This window comes from Salvelinus fontinalis, chromosome 23 (genome assembly GCF_029448725.1).
Source record: "Salvelinus fontinalis isolate EN_2023a chromosome 23, ASM2944872v1, whole genome shotgun sequence".
NCBI lineage: Eukaryota > Metazoa > Chordata > Actinopteri > Salmoniformes > Salmonidae > Salvelinus > Salvelinus fontinalis.
Window position 1 is genome coordinate 48,997,328 of NC_074687.1, and position 23,569 is coordinate 49,020,896.

Here is a 23,569-nt window from a genome sequence, read left to right on the forward strand (position 1 = left end):
CAATCCCTTACCACAGGTCTAGGATTAGATTCCCAATCCTAACCTTAGCCATTAGAGGGAGAGAAAAACTCCAGACACTGGTTAGGGATCACTTCACCTCTACTTATTCCCAGAGTAGGAAAATAAATTCTGGCCCAAATGTGACTTTTTTTGTCTGTGTGGTTCTCTTTTCTGGTTCTCCTAGACTGCTCCAAAAGTCTGACGTTGCTAGCGATGGGTGAGTTGATTATGCTGGTTCCCAGGAATGTGGCATGGTCGTGTTCTCTCCACGGCCTCCCCCCAACCATGCAATCACAGTGCCTCCTTCCTCCTTTTGCCTTTGTGTTGCTGCTCTCATTTACTAGTTCCCTCACTCACTGGCTGCCTGCTATACTTTGAGTTTGTTTTAGTTTTTACAGGGACAGTGCACATTAATCAACGTTTCAGTAAAAGTGCCGGTTTTAGCCAGCCGGCTAATTTTCAACCTCAGTCCCTGGGCAGGTTATTAAAAACAATTACAATATAGACAATCATACGATGACACTGACACTTTGTTGGGGATTGAATGGCGCAGGGCCGAAGGGGGGTGGGACACAAGGGGGGTGGGACACAGCATTTGACAAGGCAACAAAGTGGAGTGAGGGGATTGTACACACAATACCAATATGCTGGGTCAACCAACCAAACCTACTGTATGTTATGTGCAGCTGAGAGTTTGAAAATTGTTGAAGCACAGGTTGTAGGCTACGGTGATGGTTGGTTTTGTGTGACAGACAGACAGACAGACAAGATAGAGAGACATTGGTAGCAGTATGATTCAGAAGTTTACAGGGAAGTCAAATGCAGGGAATGTTTTTGGCCAACTTTGAAAGCTTTGAGTGAACAAGCGTGTTTTGCAGAATGGGATGGCTGAGATATACTGCATGGTTCGTCTAACCCATTAGGCTACAACCGCATTAAGCTTGTGTTCAGTGTGACTCAACTGTTGCTTATTTTGTTCGCTTACTAATACCTAACTAAGAAATTTGACAAATGGGGAGCATGTTTTTGTTTGTACTACATTTTAGTCTTAATGGTGTTATGTGGATGAAAATGATTGTTTAATCTTCAATGAATGTTGAATCTTGTTTTTTGTTTCCTGTGTTCTTACAATAAACGTTTGTGTAAAAGTGTGTTTCAGTTTATTTAATTGAGATTTACTTTAACAAGCACTTTTTGCTCCACACTTTGAGTGCATTTATGATTGGCATGTGTGATCGCATCTGTGATTATAGTGGATTTGGAGTGTCTTTTGATACATACATCTGTAGCCTACTTTATGACCGTAAAGTCAGTCTTGTGCACTGTAGGTTTATGCTCCTAACTGATGGTCCAATGCCTGTAACTGAGTTGACACTGATCACAACCCCGTCTTTAAACACTCTTCCTCTTCTCTGGTGGCGTGTAGGAGCAAATCAATGACAGACCTTGCGGTGGACCAGGAGGTCCTGAAGCAGGTGCGCTACGAGGAGCTACAGAAGATCAGAGAGCAGGTCAAGGAGAACGAAGACCAGTGGCAGGATGTGAGTATATGAACCTGCGACGACCACACACATGGGCTGTGTTCAGTAGGTATACCGTGACAAAATATTTTGAAACGCTAAATGAAAATGAGTGTTTGTTATTGGATCAGGTAGTCTTAGGGTGTATTCACTAAGAACCAAATGGAAGCAAACAGAACGAAACTGGTAAGGACCCGCCTGAATTTGTCCAATAGAAACTGTAGTTTGCAAAACATTTTTCTACGGTCTGCACTAATGAATATACCCCTGGTATTCTCACCCTGTGTCAGTCCTTTGGTTAGGTTTGGTTTGGGGGCAATAAACCCTGCATGCCCCACATATCCGTTCAACACTAGCGGTCCCCAGCTTACCAGGGGTCGCACACACTCAACCCAAAAGACTGTTAATACACTTGACTTGAACCCTCCCTCATGAGGGCTACATTAACGTAATAATCATGACATAACAGATTGATTAAAAAAAAGTATATATGTATATTTTTATTGCACATATAAAGAAATACAAATTACAAATTGAACAGATACATCCTTTTATCTCCCTATACCAGTGGTTCCCAAACTTTTTATAGTCCCGTACCCCTTCAAACATTCAACCTCCAGCTGCGTACCCCCTCTAGCACCAGGGTCAGCGCACTCTCAAATGTTGTTTTTTGCCATCATTGTAAGCCTGCCACATACACACTATACGATACATTTATTAAATAATTTTCCATACACAGTCTGTGCCTGTATTTAGTTTTCCTGCTAGTGAGGGCCAAGCATCCACTCTCACATAGGTATATGGTTGCATAGGGCATCAGTGTCTTAACAGCACGATGTTCCAAGGCAGGATACTCAGAGCGCAGCCCTGTCCAGAAATCTGGCAGTGGCTTCTGATTAAATTAAACTTTCACAGTTTCGATGAGGCTCTCTTGTTCAGATATCGGTAAGTGGACTGGAGGCAGGGCATGAAAGGGATAACGAATCCAGTTGTTTGTGTCATCCGTTTCGGGAAAGTACCTGCGTAATTGTGCACCCAACTCACTCAGGTGCTTCGCTATATCACATTTGACATTGTCCAGTAAGCTTGAGTTCATTTGCACACAAAATATTATACTGTGATGGAAAGACATGTGTGTTGTCCTTGTTAATGCAGACAGAGAACTCCAACTTCTTAATCATAGCCTCAATTTTGTCCCGCACATTGAATATTGTTGTGGAGAGTCCCTGCAATCCTAGATTCAGATCATTCAGGCGAGAAAAAACATCACCCAGATGGGCCAGTCATATGAGAAACTCGTCATCATGCAAGCGGTCAGACAAGTGAAAATTATGGTCAGTAAAGAGAACTTTAAGCTCTTCTCTCAATTCAAAAAAACGTGTCAAAACTTTGCCTCTTGATAACCAGCGCACTTCTGTAATGTTGTAAAAGTGTTACACGGTCGCTGCCCATGAAATTGCATAGTGCAGAAAATCCACAAGAGTTCAAGGGCCTTGCTTTAACAAAGTTAACCATTTTCACTGTAGTGTCCAAAACACTGTAGTGTCCAAAACGCATTCCTTTGGCAGCAAGAGCCTCTCGGTGGATTCTGCAGTGTATCAAGAATCAACAATATCCTCTCTTATTATCCTGGTTTCCAGCGGTTTGCAGAAGAGGATGTCTTCCTTAATTGACCCTCCATAAACGTAACAAACGTATACCAGGAGCTGTGCCAGGCCCGCCACGTCTGTTGACTAATCCAGCTGTAACGCATAGAATTCACTGGCTTGTATGCAAAGCAGAAATTGTTTCAAAACATCTCCTGCCATGTCACTGATGCATCGTGAAACAGTGTTGTTTGATGAAGGCATTGTCTGTATAGTTTTTTGGCCTTTTCCCCCAGCATTGTCCCAGCCATATCTGCGGAAGCAGGAAGAATTAAGTCCTCCACAAAAGTATGGGGCTTGCCTGTCCTACCCACTCGGTAGCTCACCATATAAGACACTTCTAGACCCTTCTTATTAATGGTATCTGTTGCTTTTAAACATGTCTTACTACTCAAAAGTTGTCTTACTTCTCGCTCAAAAAACTCCAGTGGCTTACTTTTCAAATTGGCATGTTTTGTTTCTAAATGTCTGCGCAAGAGTGGTTCCGTCGAGTTGTGAGATAGTACTTTTGCACATGTAACACACTGTGGCTGAGGAAAGGCACTACTCCCAATATAAGTGAACCCCAAATCAATGTAGTTCTCATCATTTTTGCGCCACTTCAATGGTCCAACGACGCTGTCTGTTGTTCGGTGCTTTCCCGGGTAAGGGGGCAGTAGCTCTTGGGCTGCATCAGATTCACAACTGTCAGTGTCCGTGCTAGCTGGGCTAACAACACGTGTAGAATTACTGATGCTAGCTTTGGGTGTGGTTGTGGAAGCAGGACTTGATCTGTACCATAATGTTGACAGAATAAGTCTGATTCCCAATGTTGACACTGCCTGGGAATATTTTTATATGAAATGTGTGTCCATTTGTGATAAGCATAAGCCTGTGAAGAAATGTTGAATCAGTGGAAGGGACAATCCCTGGTTTTCAGATAACTTGGCAGAATTAATTAGAAAGAGAAATATATATTGGGCTCAAGCTAGACGTACAAATGCTCCTGTTGACTGGGCCTCCTTCAGAGCGCTAAGAAACAAATGCACAGGTTTGATCAGGAAGTCCAAATCAGATTACTATTTCAATGCAGTCACAGAGAACCTAAACAACCCTACCAAGTTCAGGAAGCTAATCAAATCAGTGTCAGGTTCTAATGTATCCTCTGGCCTTCCTGACCATTTCATGATGGATTCTAATGAAAGATAAAGCTGATATTGTAGGGGGTTTTAACAAGCACTTCATATCTGTTCAGTTGTTAATAATGGTGGGGCCCAGGCCTCTAATGTAAGCTCTGTTACAGTCAACTATGATATAGGCCCTCATGTGAACCATTTTAACTTTGAGCCTGTTTCTTATACTGAGATCTATAAAGCACTAAAGGCAATGGACACTAACAAGTCTGCAGGTACAGACAACCGGGACCCCTACAGTGGTTCCTCCTTTAAAAGTTGCGCCATACTGCGGCCCACCTTGCGTGCTGCTGCAGCATTCTGTGGCATGTCATTTAATTCTCAGCAATTTCTTCTGTTACTGCAAGTTTTTGCTAGTTTGACCACCAGAGGGTATCTTTGAGAAGCATTTGATACTATTCCATATTGGCATTATCAGAGAATGTAAAACATTTTTTGTAACAACATAGTATATGGGATTGAGTTTAAGAAATGTGGCTTGATTAATTTGATTAATATTATGGTGTTTCCATTCAGAGAAAAATTGTCCGTTTGTAAATTCAGACAGTTTCGCTGTCGGAGTGCAGTAGGGTTGATTTGAGCGTTCTGGCCTTAAAACGGCAGTCGAGCACCCAAGCTGCCGTTGGCTAGCTACTTCTAGACCTGTAGCGCCTTGTACCAAATGGTAGTTTGGACCTCACTTTATACGCGCAGAAAGATTTCAATGTGTTCATTGACAAAGCCCTTTCGGGTAAACTCCCTCTTTACCTCTGTAGTCTGGTCTCCTTCAACACCAGCAGTTACCAAACCCGGTCATAGGTGCTTTTTACTTAAAGTCCCCAGGACGTTCACAGTATTAGGCAAGACTGCCTTTTCTTCTTGTGCACCAGAGGCATGGAATAGTCTACAATCCATGTGTAATGGCAGTCGTAATCCTCCTCCTCGGACGAGGAGAGGCGAGACGGATCGGACCAATACGCAGAGTGGCTAGTTTCCATAGTGATTTAATAATTAACAAAAACAATATGCGATACAAAATAACTACCGTGACAGTCCTGTGTGGCGGAACACTGACACAAGAACAAACACCCACAAAACACACGTGAAACCCCGGCTGCCTTAGTATGATTCTCAATCAGGGACAACGATTGACAGCTGCCTCTGATTGAGAATCATACCAGGCCGAACACAAAACCCCAACATAGAAAATCACACATAGACAGCCCACCCCAACTCACGCCCTGACCAACTAAATAAATACATAAAAAGGAAAAACAGGTCAGGAACGTGACACCATGCTTAATCTAGATATGTTAGTGCCACTGAATGAATTTAAAATATTGATGGGAGACTCTGTTATAGAGGAGTGTAAATGCTTTTTTTAGGCTGGATCATGTTGTGTTGTATTGTATATTTTAATTATGTAATGTATTGATTGTTGCTGCTGCCTTGGCCAGGTCTCCCTTGAAAAAGAGACTCTGGATCTCAAAGGGATTTTCCTGGTTAAATAAAGGTTAAATAAATAAAATTTATGTGTACATACTGTATATATGTATATTTATATATTATTATTTCCAATTGTATGTTTAAATTTATTTTATTTTTGTATGTATGCTGCTTTTGTTGTTAAGCGGAGGGAGGTGTTTCAATAAGTATATCAATAAGTATATCAATAAGTATATCCCGAAGCCGCAGGTGGTCTGTAGCAACCGACAACAGCGATGTAGGAGTACATACTACAGACATACATACACACATATACAGTACCAGTCAAAAGTTTGGACACACCTACTCATTCAAGGGGTTTTCTTTATTTCTACTATTATCTACATTGTGGAATAATAGTGAAGACATCAAAACTATGAAATAACACATATGGAACCATGTACAGTTGAAGTCGGAAGTTTACATACACTTATTTTGGAGTCATTAAAACTCGTTTTTCAACCACTCCACACATTTCTTGTTAACAAACTATAATTTTGGCAAGTTGGTTAGGACATCTACTTTGTGCATGACAAAAGTAATTTTTCCAACAATTGTTTACAGACAGATTATTTCACTTCTAATTCACTGTATCACAATTCCAGTGGGTCAGAAGTTTACATACACTAAGTTGACTGTGCCTTTAAACAGCTTGGAAAATTCCAGAAAATGATGTCATGGCTTTAGAAGATTCTGATAGGCTAATTGACATCATTTGAGTCAGATGGAGGTGTACCTGTGGATGTATTTCAAGGCCTACCTTCAAACTCAGTGCCTCTTTGCTTGATATCATGGTATAATCAAAAGAAATCAGCCAAGACCTCAGAAAAAAAATTGTAGACCTCCACAAGTCTGGTTCGTCCTTGGGAGCAATTTCCAAATGCCTGAAAGTACCATGTTCATCTGTACAAATAATAGTACGCAAGTATAAACACCATGGGACCACTCAGCCGTCATACCGCTCAGGAAGGAGACGCGTTCTGTCTCCTAGAGATGAACCTACTGTGGTGCGAAAAGTGAAAATCAATCCCAGAACAAGAGCAAAGGACCTTGTGAAGATGCTGGAGGATACAGGTGCAAAGGTATCTATATCCACAGTATAACGAGTCCTATATCGACATAACCTGAAAGGCCGCTCAGCAAGGAAGAAGCCACTGATCCAAACCCGCCATAAAAAAGCCAGACTACGATTTGTAACTGCACATGGGGACAAAGATCGTACATTTTGGAGAAATGTCCTCTCGTCTGATGAAACAAAAATAGAACTGTTTGGCCATAATGACCATCGTTACGTTAGGAGTTTAAAAAAAGGGGGTGGCTTGCAAGCCGAAGAACACCATCCCAACCGTGAAGCACGGGGGTGGCAGCATCATGTTGTGGGGGTGCTTTGCTGCAGGAGGGACTGGTGCAATTCACAAAATAGATGGCATCATGAGGTAGAAAATTATGTGGATATCTTGAAGCAACATCTCAAGACATCAGTCAGGAAGTTAAAGCTTGGTTGCAAGTGGGTCTTCCAAATGGACAATGACCCCAAGCATACTTCCAAAGTTGTGGAAAATGGCTTAAGGACAACAAAGTCAAGGTATTGGAGTGGCCATCACAAAGCCCTGACCTCATCCTATGGAAAATGTGTGGGCAGAACTGAAAAAGTGTATGCGAGCAAGGAGGCCTACAAACCTGACTCAGTTACATCAGCTCTGTCAGGAGGAATGGGCCAATGTTTCACCCACCTTATGGTGGGAAGGTTGTGGAAGGCTCCCTGAAACATTTGACAATTTAAAGGCAATACTACCAAATACAAATTGACTGTATGTAAACTTCTGACCCACTGGGAATGTGATGATGAAAGAAATAAAAGCTGAAAGAAATAATTCTCTCTACTGTTACTCTGACATTTCACATTCTTAAAATAAAGTGGTGATCCTGACTGACCTAAGACAGGGAATTTTTACTAGAATTAAATGTCAGGAATTGAGAAAATCTGAGATGAAATGTATTTGGCTAAGGTGTATACAAACTTCCGACTTTAACCAAAAAAAGTGTTAAACAAATCAAAATATATTTTATATTTGAGGTTCTTCAATGTAGCCCCACTTTGCCTTGATGACATCTTTGCACATTCTCTCAACCAGCTTCACCTGGAATGCTTTTCCAAAAGTGTTGAAAGGTTCCCTCATATGCTGAGCACTTGTTGGCTGCTTTTCCTTCACACTGCGGTCCAACTCATACCAAACCATCTCAACTGGGTTGAGGTTGGGTGATTGTGGAGGCCAGGTCATCTGATGCAGCACTCCATCACTCTCCTTCTTGGTCAAATAGCCCTTACAAAACCTGGAGGTGTGTTGGGTCATTGTCCTGTTGAAAAACAAATGATAGTCCTGCTAAGCGGAAACCAGATGGGATATTGTATCGCTGCAGAAGGCTGTGTGCCTTGAATTCTAAATAAATCACTGACAGTTTCACCAACAAAGCACCCCCACACCATCACACCTCCTCCTCCATTGTTTTACAGTGGGAACCACACATGCGGAGATCATCCGTTCACCTACTCTACATCTCACAAAGACACAGAGGTTGGAACCAAAAATCTAAAATTTGGACTAATCAGACCAAAGGACAGATTTCCACCAGTCTAATGTCCATTGCACACGTTTCTTGGCCCAAGCAAGTCTCTTCTTATTATTGGTGTCCTTTAGTATTGGTTTCATTGCAGCAATTCGACCATGAAGGCCTGATTCACGTAGTGTCCTCTGAACAGGTGATGTTGAGATGTGTTAATTGAACTCTGTGAAGCATTTATTTGGGCTGCAATTTCTGAGGCTGGTAACTTTAATGAAGTTATCCTCTGCAGCAGATGTAACTCTGGGTCTTCCTTCCCTGTGTCGGTCCTCATGAGAGCCAGTTTCATCATAGCACGTGATGGTTTTTGCAACTGCACTTGAAGAAACCTTCAACTTTCTGGAAAATTTCTGGATAGACTGACCTTCATGTCTTAAAGTAATGATGTACTGTTGTTTCTCTTTGCTTATTTGAGCTGTTCTTGCCATAATATGGACTTGGTCTTTTACCAAATAGGGCTATCTTCTGTATACCACCCCTACCTTGTCATAACACAACTGATTGGCTTAAACACATTAAGAAGGAAAGAAATTCACCAAATTAACAAGGCACACCTGTTAGTTGAAATGCATTCCAGGTGACTACCTCATGAAGCTTGTTGAGAGAATGCCAAGTGTAATTGCCTAACGCAGTAATTTATTTTGTAAATAGAATTTTGCTATTGTAAATGTTAGCATCACCTCCACCTTTGCGGGATACGTGGGGGATATGTTCAACAGTGTAACCATGAGGAGAGGCCTCATTTAACACATTAAATTAATCATGTCTTAATCCATGTTTCAGTCAAGCCAATCACATCAAGATTATGATCAGTTAATTGACTATAACTGCCTTGGAAGTGAGGGATCTAACTTTAAGTAGCTCTATTTTGAGATGTGAGATATCACAATCTCTTTCAGTAATGACAGGAGGTCTTAATTCCAGTGAGATTGCTAAAGCAAACACCACCATGTTTAGTTTTGCCCAACCTAGATCGAGGCACAGACACAGTTTCAATAGTTTTTTTTGTTTTACCTTTATTGAACTAGGCAAGTCAGTTAACAGAAAATTCTTATTTACAATGACAGCCTAGGAACAGTGGGTTAACTGCCTTGTTCAGGGATAGAACGACAGATTTTTACCTTGTCAGCTCGGGGAGTCGATCTAGCAACCTTTCTGTTACTGGCCCAACGCTCTAACCGCTAGGCTACCTGCTGCGCTGACTACACTGACTGTGCTAGTGGCAGACTCCACTAAGCTGGCAGTCTAGCTAACAGCTTGTTACCTGGCCTGCACCCCATCTCATTGTGGAGCTAGAGGAGTTAGAGCCCTGTCAATGTTCATAGATAAGATGAGAGCACCCCTCCAGCTAGGATGGAGTCTGTCACTCCTCAGCAGGCAAGGCTTGGTCCTATTTGTGAGTGAGTCCCAGAAAGAGGGCCAATTATCTACAAATTCTATCTTTTGGGAGGGACAGAAAACAGTTTTCAACCAGCGATTGAGTTGTGAGACTGCTGTAGAGCTCATCACTCCCCCTAACTGGGAGGGGGCCAGAGACGATTACTCGATGCCAACATATCTTTCTAGCTGATTTACACGCTGAAGCTATGTTGTGCTTGGTGACCTCTGACTGTCTCGGAGCGTTCAGAACGCACGCTGGACGCTCTGGCCAAGGAGTAGGGTTGATCTGAGCCTTCTGACCTAACAACAGCAGTCAAGCACCCAAGATAACTGGCTAGCTGGCTAACGTTGCTAGCTTGCTAGCTACTTCCATACAAAAGTGAGGGAAGAGCTCACTCTGACCATTTGACTCATCCTAGCAGAGCTGGTTAGGCTGTTTTTATGTTATCTAGAGTGTTGGTGACTAGAGTGTTTTAGCGAGCTAAACAAAAAATTCATAACGTTACTACCCTGCATGAATCTGCAGGTAGCTAAACCAACCAGGTTCAATGTTAGCTAGTTAGCTATAACTAGCAATGCAAATGTCTCTGAGATATGAATAATATTACTACACAGATCAAACACATAACATTAGCTAGTGATCCAGCCAGCTAATGTTAGCTAGCTAACAGTACACATTAATTTGAAAGGAAAACGACTTTCTTACAAAATTAGAAACGTGTAATATCGGAATATGTAGCTAGCTAGACTTCTCTGCCACGGATGCCATGGTTGCCTTAGTGTCACGTCCTGACCTTAGTTCCGTTTTTGTGTCTCTATTTTAGTTTGGTCAGGGCGTGAGTTAGGGTGGGCAGTCTATGTTCTTTTTCTAGGTTGTTGTTTTTCTATGTGTTTGGCCTGGTGTGGTTCCCAATCAGAGGCAGCTGTTTATCGTTGTCTCTGATTGGGAGCCATATTTAGGTAGCCTGTTTTCCATTGTGTGTTGTGGGTGATTGTTTCCTGTTTTAGTGTTTGTTTCACATTTCAGGACTGTTTCGGTTTGCGTTATTATTCACTTTGTTATTTTTGTATTTTGTCGTGTTCAGTGTTATTAAACAATCATGGACACTTACCACGCTGTATTTTGGTCCTCTTCTCCTGCACCAGACGAGAATCGTTACACTTAGTTTGAAGATGTAATCCGGATAGACAGGTGTTTTATACAACAGCCTTCTGTGTGTTCTCTTTTTATAGCCGTCTGCATATTGGCAATCAAACGGCAGAATTTTCTCCATCTCCTTAGCTGCCATTCTCTAATTCCACCGTGCATTCCACTGATTTCAAAACTTGGTCCTCCAGAAGGCGGAGAGCAACACTTATGCAGTTCTACTACATGATATCTTTCAAAAAAGCCACATTAGAAAGGATTACCTACACATACTGTTCAGCTCATATTATAGACAGAAGCATGCTACATGGCAGACCAATACAAACTCATCTCTCGGCATGTCCAGCCCACCCATTATCTCAGCCAATCATGGCTAGCGGGAAGGTTATTTTTCTGTGGCTGAACCAACTAGGCTCGTAATTTCACAATTTCATTTGTATTTACAGATGGCATACACGTTTGTTATTAGTAAAGCACATGAAAGGTCACAAAAAAAACACATTTAGATTTTTCTTTAAAGTTTATGTTCAAAGGTCTCTCCTGTGAAGTACTGATGTGCATCATACGCCTAGTTTCCTGAAATGAGCCACATTTTAACAGATTGGATTCTTCCAGCTAAGGAGAGAGGCAGACTATCCCAGCATTGTAAGTCTGCTTTAAATCGTGTGACTAGACTCGCAAAGTTAGTTTCATGGAGGGTAGCCTGAGAATGTGTTATTTTCACACCTAAATAGGAAAAACCAGAGGGCAATAGATGGAAAGGCAGGACTCCAGGGGGAATTTGCTTGATCGGAAAACATTTTCGGAATGTTCAATTTGTAACCTGAGAATGATCCAATTGAGTTTAAAATATGCAGAATGTTACCGACAGAGTTCACATGGTTAGTCATATATAATAGTCAATCATCTGCATACAGTGACACTGTGTTCTTCACCAGCTTGGTGGATTCCATTGAATAATGATGATCATTTTAAGGCCAAGGAAAGCGGTTCTGTCGAAAGTGTAAAAAGGAGCGGGGAGTGAAATGGGACGATCTTTTTTGAGTATAAGTGAGAGGGAGGCTTGAGTTTGCGTCGGTGGGAAAGAACCCTGTGATAACGAGTCTATGAACATATCTAATAGTAATGGGGCGAGTTGAGGAAATCGACGGGGAATCCATAAGGGCCTGGGGCCTTGCCACTTTGCATTGACTTTAAACCCTTTGTTATCTCATCTAGATGCAGAGCGTTATCCAGAACTTTATTCATGTCCATATCAATGGATTGTCTAAAAATGTTGTCCATAGCCGTATTGTCTCATGGGTTCGGATTTGTAGAGGTTAGAATACAACGACACAAACGTTGAATAAATATTAGAGGAATCACTTGTAAGATTACAGGAAGAGTCATATACCTGAGAGATAAGATGAGATGCTGACTGGCGTTTAACTTTACCCCTAACTACATGTACAAAATAGCTCAACTAACATGTACCTCCGCACATTGACTCGTTACCGGTACTGTCACGCCCTGGTCTGTTTCCCCTGTCCTTGTGCTTGTCTCCACCCCCTCCAGGTGTCGCCCATCTTTCCCACTTATCCTCTGGGTATTTATACCTGTGTTTTCTGTCTTTCTGTGCCAGTTCACCTTGTTTGTTCAAGTCAACCAGTGGTGGTCTCTGCTCCTTTTTCCCAAGTCTCTCTTTTTCCTCATCCTCCTGGTTTTTGACCCTTGCCTGTCCTGACCCTGTACCCACCCGCCTGACCACCCTGCCTGTCCCTGAGCCTGCCTGCTGTCATTTGCCTGCTCCTGTTACAATAAACATTGTTACTTCACACAGCCTGCACTTGGGTCTTACCTTGATTCCTGATAGGTACCCCCTGTATATAGCCTCCATATTGTTATTTCATTGTGTTACTTTTTATTAAATTTTTTACTTTAGTTTATTTAGTAAATATTTTCTTAACTCTATTGCTTGAACTGCATTGTTGGTTACGGGTTTGTAAGTAAGCATTTCACGGTAATACAAAAGGTGTAGACCTTACAGTGAAATGCTTACTTACCGGCTCTAACCAATAGTGCACAAAAAGTATTAGGTGAACAATAGGTAAGTAAAGAAATAAAATAACTGTAAAAAGACAGGCTATATACAGTAGCGAGGCTATAAAAGTAGCGAGGCTACATACAGACACCGGTTAGTCAGGCTGATTAAGGTAGTATGTACATGTAGATATGGTTAAAGTGACTATGCATAAATGATGAACAGAGAGTAGCAGTAGCGTAAAAGAGGGGTTGGCGGGTGGCGGGACACAATGCAGATAGCCCAGTTAGCCAATGTATGGGAGCACTGGTTGGTTGGCCCAAATGAGGTAGTATGTACATGAATGTATAGTTAAAGTGACTATGCGTATATGATAAACAGAGAGTAGCAGCAGCGTAAAAGAGGGGTTGGGGGGGGCACACAATGCAAATAGTCCGGGTAGCCATTTGATTACCTGTTCAGGAGTCTTATGGAGTCTTACTACAGAGTTCTGGAAGAGGGTGCCACTAACTATTGTATAACATCCTCCAGGATCTGAAATGATCTGTGAGGGTAAAAACTGTACTTATGAATCACAAAATTGATGTTCCCCTTCCCCTGGCATGCAAAACCTGTCCAACCCATGCTTTACGCAATCTAGTGTGGTCGTTAATATGTAGGGAACTGGGCCTGTTTAATCATCACCGATTAAACAGTCATCGACCATATCACTATATAAGCCATGGTTATTGTGTCCTTGTATAAATGTGTACACTCAAGTCAAAGCCATCCCAGCTGTCTACAGGTAACAACATACTGTATGATAGATCAGTCTAGTTCGTATTTGAAATGGGGAGAATGGAAATCTGAAAAGAACAGCTATTCTGGCCCAGTTTGTGAAAGGAGAGGTGAAAGGAGAGCTTGTTTTGTAAAGGTACAGAGAGAAAGAGACAGAGGGTAGAGAGTGTGCAGAAAAAGAAAGAGACAGAAGAAAAAGAGGGGCAGGAATCAAACGTTAGGTCAGTTCACAATGTTTCATCATGTCCCACTCAGTTCATGTAATTATTCCACGAAATATCAGTGAGTATGTTAAAGGCCTCATTCTTACCTGTTACTGTGCTATATGTCTATCAGTTGTGTGATAACATGGTGCAGCTGTATAGTATGGTGTGTTAGCACAGATTTAGGTCATTCACGGGCCCCAATACACATGGGACATGAGGTGGGAGGAGCTGACACAAATAGGATACCTCCAAATGTAGTTTGTTCTCTCTCTCTCTCTCTATCTCTCTCTCTCTCTCTCTCTATCTATCTATCTATCTATCTATATTTCTCTCTCCCTCCCTCCCTCCCGGCTATCACATTAGCCACCCTCAACATCCGTTAGGGGATTTCAACTGTTACATTCATTTTTCCAAGATGCACGTGTCTGAATTTGCGTTTCTTCTCTGCAGGATCTCACCAAGTGGAAGAACCGTCGCAAGAGCTTCAACTCTGATATTGTGAAGAAGAAAGAGGAGAGGGAGCAGACCACAGCAAGCAGCGGAATAGGGAGCCGCGGTTTCCAGGATTCCAATCGGAGGTAATAGAGTGACAGGTAGACACTAGGGCCAATGATTTAATTCGGGCTCTCATCGGGAAAACAATTTGCAAGGGGACATTTATAATGAGGCTTTCTTACTGGACATGTCCAGTTGATCCCAACATGGCCACGTAGTTCCTACCTGTTCTTCCCTTTGGTGCCTGATGAACATGACAGTGGGGATGTGCTCATGAAATATGGCCTGATTGAATGTAAGACTTACAAAAAGAAGTCTATGATTGACGGATTGATGAAAGTACTGTATCTGCTAGACTAGACATCCTCAAATACAAATCCTGCATATGTTCTAGTTATTATGTTCTCTATATTCTATACAGTTACCAAAGGGCATTTGGGCTAGCCATGCTCTGACAAGGTATAAATCATTATTTTTGTACAGACAATTAGAAACATACAGTGGCTTCAGAAAGTATTCAGAAAGTATTTTTTTCCCACATTTTGTTGCATTACAGCCTTATTCTTTGTCGTTATGGGGGTTTGTGTGTAGATTGCTGAGGATTTAAAAAAAATCTGTAACAAAATGTGGAAAAAGTCAAGGGGTCTGAATACTTTCTGAAGGCACTGTATAATCCTTTATTGGTTGTATATGTTTTGTTTATGTATATGTTTACCCTGTTTTAAAGTATTTTGTCATCATTTTGTCAATACTGAATTCTAATCAGTATTTTTAGATGTGTTTTCACTCTCACTCAAAGCTGTCCTGTTACTGTATAAGTACTTACTACACCAACAAACACCGGTCGATGACAACTCAGGCACAAATACAGGGCCATGCAAACGTTTGTGTTTTTTTACAGACTTTTGATGAGACGTTTGCCCTGAGAGAAAGTGACCTGCGACTCTGTTAATGAATGAACAGTAATTGTCTCTCTGCAAAGCGTTGTGTGAAAGCATAATCTAATCGTGGCTTAAATCCTACCTCACCTCTTTTTTTTGTTCTTTCAAACTTCTCTTTCCCTCCCCCCTTTCACTTTTCCTCAATCCTTTTCTCATTCTGCCCTCTCCTTTTATCCCCCTCCACCTTTCACTTTTTTCTCTGGTTTTCCCATCCTCTCTTGTCTCTTCGGCTCCTTTCTCTTTAACACCCATCCTATCTTCCTTTTACCCTGCCCTCCTCGCTCTCTCTCTGTCTTTCTCTCTCTCAATCGCTTACATAACACCTTTTAATCCCTTTCCCTTCTCTCTTTCACCTCCCTTCCCTTCCATCCCTCTCTCCCCTCACCCTCCCTCTCTCCCTCTCTTCTCCATCCCCACAGCTCCACCGGCAGTCGCCTCAACTCCCTCGCCTCTCTGGACCAGGACGTGTTTGAAGACTCCGCCCCGGTCCTCCGCACCCTCCCTCCGAGGAGCTACACCTTCGACAACCCCTACACCCCTCTTGACCGCCTCAGACCCACTAGCTCCTCCGTGCTAGAGGCGTGCGCTGCCACCACGGCAACCAACAGGGCTGTCTCGCCTTCTAGGGGCAACATGAGTGACAGTATCGACAGTCCCTTCGGTTCTGGTAGCGACGCCACCAACAACACTACCACTGTGGGTCGCACCTCCAACTACAACCCCTACGTTCAAGCCCCGAATCCCTCAGAGAGAGCCCCAAGCCTGGCCTCACGGTACACCAGTGCAGCCAAGACGGAGGAGACCTTCAGCACCACCACCACCCCTAGCCTACTACCCAAAGCGCACGAGCCCAGTCACCCATGGCTGGGGAAGGTGTCTGAAGAAGTGACCCCATCCACTGGTGGTGGCTCTCTGTACAAACAACAGCCACAGTACAACTCGGTGGTGATGGACCCACAGCCCATGCCTCCTGGTGTGTCTCGGGTTTCTGCCTCTCTCCCCAGGAGCTACATGAGACCGGACAGCGCTCGGCTCACCTCTGTCATCATGCCAAGGCCCTTCGGGAGCCAGTCCACAAGCATCGCATCACTGCCCCGCGCCTACACCGTGAGTACTGTAGTATACAGTAATATTACCACACTTTCCAGTTCTGTCTGTGTGTGTAGTTGTTTGTTACCTCAGGACTGCTTTCTGCAGAAACTGCTTTTAGTAGACTAGAGGATTTGGGTGAGGTACTTCAATGGCTGTGGGTTGTGTACTTGGTTATGTTCATTAGGGCACGCAACGTTTTTGAAACTTTTACAACAAAACATTTAAATGAATGTTTCTTAATGGACAAGTCCAGATAATCGCTACCTGTTTCAGTCCATTTTCCTCTATTTGTTACATAATGAACAGGACCTAAGACTGTAGGAATGTTGTATTGTGTCGGTTGCAGCGTAGTCTATTTCCAGTGTAGTAGTTGCTCACACGCCTGATTTGTTTTATCTGTCAGTGAATAATGAATGAAGCTTTTTTGAACTATGTGAATGTCACGCCCTGACCTGTGAAATCTCTGTTTTCTTTATATTTTGGTTAGGTCAGGGTGTGACTAGGGTGGGTACGCTAGTTTTGTATTGTCTAGGGTTTTTGTATTGTCTAGGGTTTTTGTATGTCTAGGGGTTTTTGTTGGCCTGATATGGTTTGTTCAAAACTTTTAATTACACTAACAAAGTACATTTAACCATGTAAAAATAGGCTCCCTTTTAACCATATAAATATACAGTGCATTGGAAAGTATTCAGACCCCTTAACTTTTTCCACATTTTGTTACATTAGAGCCTTAATTTAATTTGGATTAAATAAAAACAAATGATCATTAATCTACACACAATACCCCATAATGACAAAGCAGCAACAGATTTTTAGAAATGTTTGCAAAAAAAATTACAATAAAATAAAAAGTATACCTTAATTACCTAAGTATTCAAACCCTTTGCTTATGAGCTCAGGTCCATCCTGTTTCCATTGATCATCCTTGAGATGTTTCTACAAATGATTGGAGTCCACCTGTGGTAAATTCAAATGATTGGACATGATTTGAAAGGCACACCTGTCTAAATAAGGTCCCATAGTTGACAGTGCATGTCAGAACAAAAACCAAGTCATGAGGTCGAAGAAATTGTCCGTAGAGCGCCAAGACAGGATTGTATCGAGGCACAGATCTGGGAAAGGGTACCAAAACCATGGCATTGAAGGTCCCCAAGAACACAGTGGCCTCCATCATTCTTAAATGGAAGAAGTTTGAGACCACCAAGACTCTTCCTAGAGCTGGCAGCCCCCAGCCAAACTGAGCAATTGGGGGAGAAGGGCCTTGGTCAGGGAGGTGACCATGAACCCGATGGTCACTCTGACAGAGCTCTAGAGTTCCTCTGTGGAGATGGGAGAACCTTCCAGAAGGACAACCATCTCTGCAGCACTCCACCAATCAGGCCTTTATACTAGATTGGCCAGACAGAAGCCACTCCTCGTTAAAAAGCACGTGACAGCCTGCTTGGAGTTTGCCAAAAGGCACCTAAAGGACTCTCAGACAATGAGAAACAAGATTAGCTGGTCTGATAAATCCAATATTTAACTCTTTGGCCTGAATGCCAAGCATCACGTCTGGAGGCACCGCTCATCACCTGGCCAATACCATTCCTACGGCAAAGCATGGTGGTGGCAGCATGCTGTGGGGATGTTTTTCAATGGCAGGGACTGGGAGACTAGTCAGGATTGAGGGAAAGATTAACGGAGCAAAGTACAGAGAGATCCTTGATGAAAACCTGTTCCAAAACGCTCAGGACCTCAAACTGGGGTGAAGGATCACCTTCCAACAGGACAATTTGTAAACATTTTTAAAAATGTCATTATGGAGTATTGTGTGTAGATTGATGGGGGGACTATTTAATCAATTTTAGAATAAGGCTGTAACAAAATGTGGGAAAGGTGAAAGGGTCTGAACACTTTCCGATTGCACTGTAGGCTCCTCTGATGGCTGACTCTCAGAAAAGTGTGAACGGAGAGACGGATTTCACCAAGAAGCCGTCGGACCCCAGCCGCTATATCCAGGTCATGACCTCTGAGGACAAGGCGCACTCCCTCTCCAGCTCTGCCCACAGCAGTGAAGAAGAAGAAGAAGAAGAAGAAGAAGAAGAAGAAGAAGAAGAAGAAGAAGAAGAAGAAGAAGAAGAAGAAGAAGAAGAAGAAGAAGAAGAAGAAGAAGAAGAAAGGGGTGTGACCCCCACACTTGCCACAACACTTGCCCCTACCCTGGCCCCTTCTCCTGTCCCTTCTCAGGCCAGGAGTCCTTCACCCGCCCTCCAGACCCCAAAAGTGGCCTACCCAGCCCCAGTCAGTCCGTTACCTACAAAAGACACAAACCAGGTAGGTTTAGATTTTGGTTATGAGGCAGATTAGACTTTTTCAGGGCACATTTGCAGTATTCCAGAGCTGAAGCCAAAAATAGCACATAGTAATAAGGACATCACATGTAAAAACCAATTTGTTAAAGAAATGTTGGAATGTAAGTAGCAGTCACAGTACTGGAGCGAGCAAGCGAGTACGATGTGTACTGCATACTGTAGTGTCACTGTGCATACTATACTATGCAGCTAGCGCTACATACAGCAGGCGATACAGTAGGAGCGATGCTTTCCATTGTCAGACAGCAACTAATAATTCATAGTGAAGGACAAATGTTATTCTTTCGCTGGCTTTGGAACACAACCTGGCATTCTTAATGTGTGTGTGTGTGTTGTGTAGGAGAGCTACGCTGACATGCGGATCAGTCTCAACCAGAAGCCCAACAGCAGTCGAGACTTTGGCTTCCAGGCAGATTGGGACTCCACTGGAGCACACATCACCTCCATCCAACCAGGTAAACACATACGCACACACACACACACATTTAGCATGGTTAACACAAACAAAGAGTAACAACTGAACCAACTGTCTGATTGTAAACCGGGCCTTCGTACATACAGCATGTTGGAGGATAGTGAAGGAAGAATGGGCACAGATTAATGGCAATTAATGTAACGGTATCAAACACTTGGGAACCATGTTTAATGTGTTTGATACCGTTCCAGTCCAGCATTAACAATGAGCGCATCATTTGATTTAAAGTGACACCAGCCTCCACTGGCACAGCAGGCTCATCTCTCATCTCAGTGAGAAAGTTTTAAAGGTTGTTAATTTAAGCAATGGACAATATGTGAGACACTGGGAATAAAACTGCCCGAGGACATGATCATTGATCAATTACGAGCAAATATACCATGCCCTTGTTGTAGTCTTCCTTTGACTTCTTACGCAACAAAGGACTGTAGTTGCTTGGTGAGATTTGATTCGTGGACAACGGCTTCACTCCCTTTTGTTCAAAAAACCATTCATAATTCACACAGAAGAGTAAATACCATTCTACTGCTAACACTGCACCAGTAGCTGGAGGTCCATGAGTTTGATGTGTTTGATACCATTAATAGGATTCTATTCCAGCCATTACAATGAGCCCGTCCTCCAATTTCTGCCTCTGCTGGCAACCACACGTAGTGCCAGATACCTTAGTACAGTGCCAATAGACCGTGAAATAGTGAAATACATGTAGTTAAACTAGTAATTTAATTACATTTTGCAGTAGCTTGTTGGTACTTGAATTAAATTCAAATATGGGTAGTGTTTTTAGTAGTTAATTACTATTTTGCCATGTAGCGGTGAAACTAACTACTGCAACTACCCAGTTGCAGTTTCATACATTTTTGACATCAGACCTCCCTAATTCACACTTGAGACATAGTTGTTGCGTTTAATAGACTAAATTAAACATTATGTTAACAGTTGACTCCAGAGTGACCTGTTCTTGCAAATTTGAAGTCTATGATATTTCGTATTTAGATATTAGTATTCATCACAAAGTAGTTTAGTTCAGTAAACTATGTTTCTTAAGGGTAGCTTTAGTTCAGTAAACTATATATATATTTTTTTTATTTCACCTTTATTTAACCAGGTAGGCTAGTTGAGAACAAGTTCTCATTTGCAACTGCGACCTGGCCAAGATAAAGCATAGCAGTGTGAACAGACAACAACACAGAGTTACACATGGAGTAAACAATAAACAAGTCAATAACATGGTAGGAAAAAGAGAATCTATATACAATGTGTGCAAAAGGCATGAGGTAGGCAATAAATCGAATAATTACAATTTAGCAGATTAACACTGGAGTGATAAATCATCCGATGATCATGTGCAAGAAGAGATACTGGTGTGCAAAAGAGCAGAAAAGTAAATAAATAAAAGCAGTATGGGGATGAGGTAGGTAAATTGGGTGGGTAGTTTACAGATGGACTATGTACAGCTGCAGCGATCGGTTAGCTGCTCGGATAGCAGATTTTTAAAGTTGTTGAGGGAGATAAAAGTCTCCAACTTCAGAGATTTTTGCAATTCGTTCCAGTCGCAGGCAGCAGAGAACTGGAAGCAAAGGCGTCCAAATGAGGTTTTGGCTTTAGGGATGATCAGTGAGATACACCTGCTGGAGCGCGTGCTACGGGTGGGTGTAGCCATCGTGACCAGTGAACTGAGATAAGGCGGCACTTTACCTAGCATAGCCTTGTAGATGACCTGGAGCCAGTGGGTCTGACGACGAACATGTAGCAAGGGCCAGCCGACTAGGGCATACAGGTCGCAGTGGTGGGTCGTATAAGGTGCTTTAGTAACAAAACGGATGGCACTGTGATAAACTGCATCCAGTTTGCTGAGTAGAGTATTGGAAGCTATTTTGTAGATGACATCGCCGAAGTCGAGGATCGGTAGGATAGTCAGTTTTACTAGGGTAAGTTTGGCGGCGTGAGTGAAGGAGGCTTTGTTCCGGAATAGAAAGCCGACTCTAGATTTGATTTTGGATTGGAGATGTTTGATATGAGTCTGGAAGGAGAGTTTGCAGTCTAGCCAGACACCTAGGTACTTATAGATGTCCACATATTCTAGGTCGGAACCGTCCAGGGTGGTGATGCTAGTCGGGCGTGCGGGTGCAGGCAGCGAACGGTTGAAAAGCATGCATTTGGTTTTACTAGCATTTAAGAGCAGTTGGAGGCCACGGAAGGAGTGTTGTATGGCATTGAAGCTCGTTTGGAGGTTAGATAGCACAGTGTCCAGGGAAGGGCCGGAAGTATACAGAATGGTGTCGTCTGCGTAGAGGTGGATCAGGGAATCGCCCGCAGCAAGAGCAACATCATTGATGTATACAGAGAAAAGAGTCGGCCCGAGAATTGAACCCTGTGGTACCCCCATAGAGACTGCCAAAGGACCGGACAACATGCCCTCCGATTTGACACACTGAACTCTGTCTGCAAAGTAGTTGGTGAACCAGGCAAGGCAGTCATTAGAAAAACCGAGGCTATTGAGTCTGCCGATAAGAATATGGTGATTGACAGAGTCGAAAGCCTTGGCCAGGTCGATGAAGACGGCTGCACAGTAATGTCTTTTATCGATGGCGGTTATGATATCGTTTAGTACCTTGAGCGTGACTGAGGTGCACCCGTGACCGGCTCGGAAACCGGATTGCACAGCGGAGAAGGTACGGTGGGATTCGAGATGGTCAGTGATCTGTTTGTTGACTTGGCTTTCGAAGACCTTAGCTAGGCAGGGCAGGATGGATATAGGTCTGTAACAGTTTGGGTCCAGGGTGTCTCCCCCTTTGAAGAGGGGGATGACAGCGGCAGCTTTCCAATCCTTGGGGATCTCAGATGATACGAAGGAGAGGTTGAACAGGCTGGTAATAGGGGGTGCGACAATGGCGGCGGACAGTTTCAGAAATAGGGGGTCCAGATTGTCAAGCCCAGCTGATTTGTATGGGTCCAGGTTTTCCAGCTCTTTCAGAACATCTGCTATCTGGATATGGGTAAAGGAGAAGCTGGGGAGGCTTGGGCGAGTAGCAGCGGGGGGGGCGGGGCTGTTGGCCAAGGTTGGAGTCGCCAGGTGGAAGGCATGGCCAGCCATTGAGAAATGTTTGTTGAAGTTTTCGATTATCACGGACTTATCAGTGGTGACCGTGTTATCTAGCCTCAGTGCAGTGGGCAGCTGGGAGGAGGTGCTCTTGTTTTCCATGGACTTTACAGTATCCCAGAACTTTTTGGACTTAGAGCTACAGGATGCAAATTTCTGCTTGAAAAAGCTGGCCTTTGCTTTCCTGACTGACTGCGTGTATTGGTTCCTGACTTCCCTGAACAGTTGCATATCACGGGGGCTCTTCGATGCTATTGCAGTTCGCCACAGGATGTTTTTGTGCTGGTCGAGGGCAGTCAGGTCTGGAGTGAACCAAGGACTATCTCTGTTCTTGGTATACTATATACTAGAAACTATATGTTTCTTAAGGGTAGCTTTAGTTCAGTAAACTATGTTTCTTAAGGGTAGCTTTAGTTCAGTAAACTATATGTTTCTTAAGGGTAGCTTTAGTTCAGTAAACTGTATGTTTCTTACGAGTAGCTTTAGTTCAGTAAACTATATGTTTCTTAAGGGTAGCTTTAGTTCAGTAAACTATATGTTTCTTAAGGGTAGCTTTAGTTCAGTAAACTATGTTTCTTAAGGGTAGCTTTAGTTCAGTAAACTATATGTTTCTTAAGGGTAGCTTTAGTTCAGTAAACTATATGTTTCTTAAGGGTAGCTTTAGTTCAGTAAACTATGTTTCTTAAGGGTAGCTTTAGTTCAGTAAACTATGTTTCTTAAGGGTAGTTTTAGTTCATTAAACTGTATGTTTCTTACGGGTAGCTTTAGTTCAGTAAACTATATGTTTCTTAAGGGTAGCTTTAGTTCAGTAAACTGTATGTTTCTTAAGGGTAGCTTTAGTTCAGTAAACTGTATGTTTCTTAAGGGTAGCTTTAGTTCAGTAAACTATATATTTCTTAAGGGTAGCTTTAGTTCAGTAAACTGTATGTTTCTTACGGGTAGCTTTAGTTCAGTAAACTATATGTTTCTTAAGGCTAGCTTTAGTTCAGTAAACTATATGTTTCTTAAGGGTAGCTTTAGTTCAGAAAACTATGTTTCTTAAGGGTAGCTTTAGTTCAGTAAACTGTATGTTTCTTACGGGTAGCTTTAGTTCAGTAAACTATATGTTTCTTAAGTGTAGCTTTAGTTCAGTAACTGTATGTTTTTAAGGGTAGCTTT

At 42.6% G+C, this 23,569-nt stretch overlaps 1 protein-coding gene across 1 annotated transcript in view; it reads left to right on the top strand.

The window, feature by feature from the left end:
- Positions 1 to 23,569, top strand: part of LOC129821427 (LIM domain only protein 7-like) — a 59,279-nt gene that overhangs the window by 6,903 nt on the left and 28,807 nt on the right. Inside the window, exons 6-11 of the mRNA XM_055879067.1 lie at positions 185 to 217; positions 1,427 to 1,541; positions 14,405 to 14,532; positions 15,810 to 16,497; positions 18,394 to 18,795; positions 19,174 to 19,288. Coding sequence (XP_055735042.1) covers positions 185 to 217; positions 1,427 to 1,541; positions 14,405 to 14,532; positions 15,810 to 16,497; positions 18,394 to 18,795; positions 19,174 to 19,288 — 1,481 coding nt within the window. The remainder of the gene's footprint in view (positions 1 to 184; positions 218 to 1,426; positions 1,542 to 14,404; positions 14,533 to 15,809; positions 16,498 to 18,393; positions 18,796 to 19,173; positions 19,289 to 23,569) is intronic.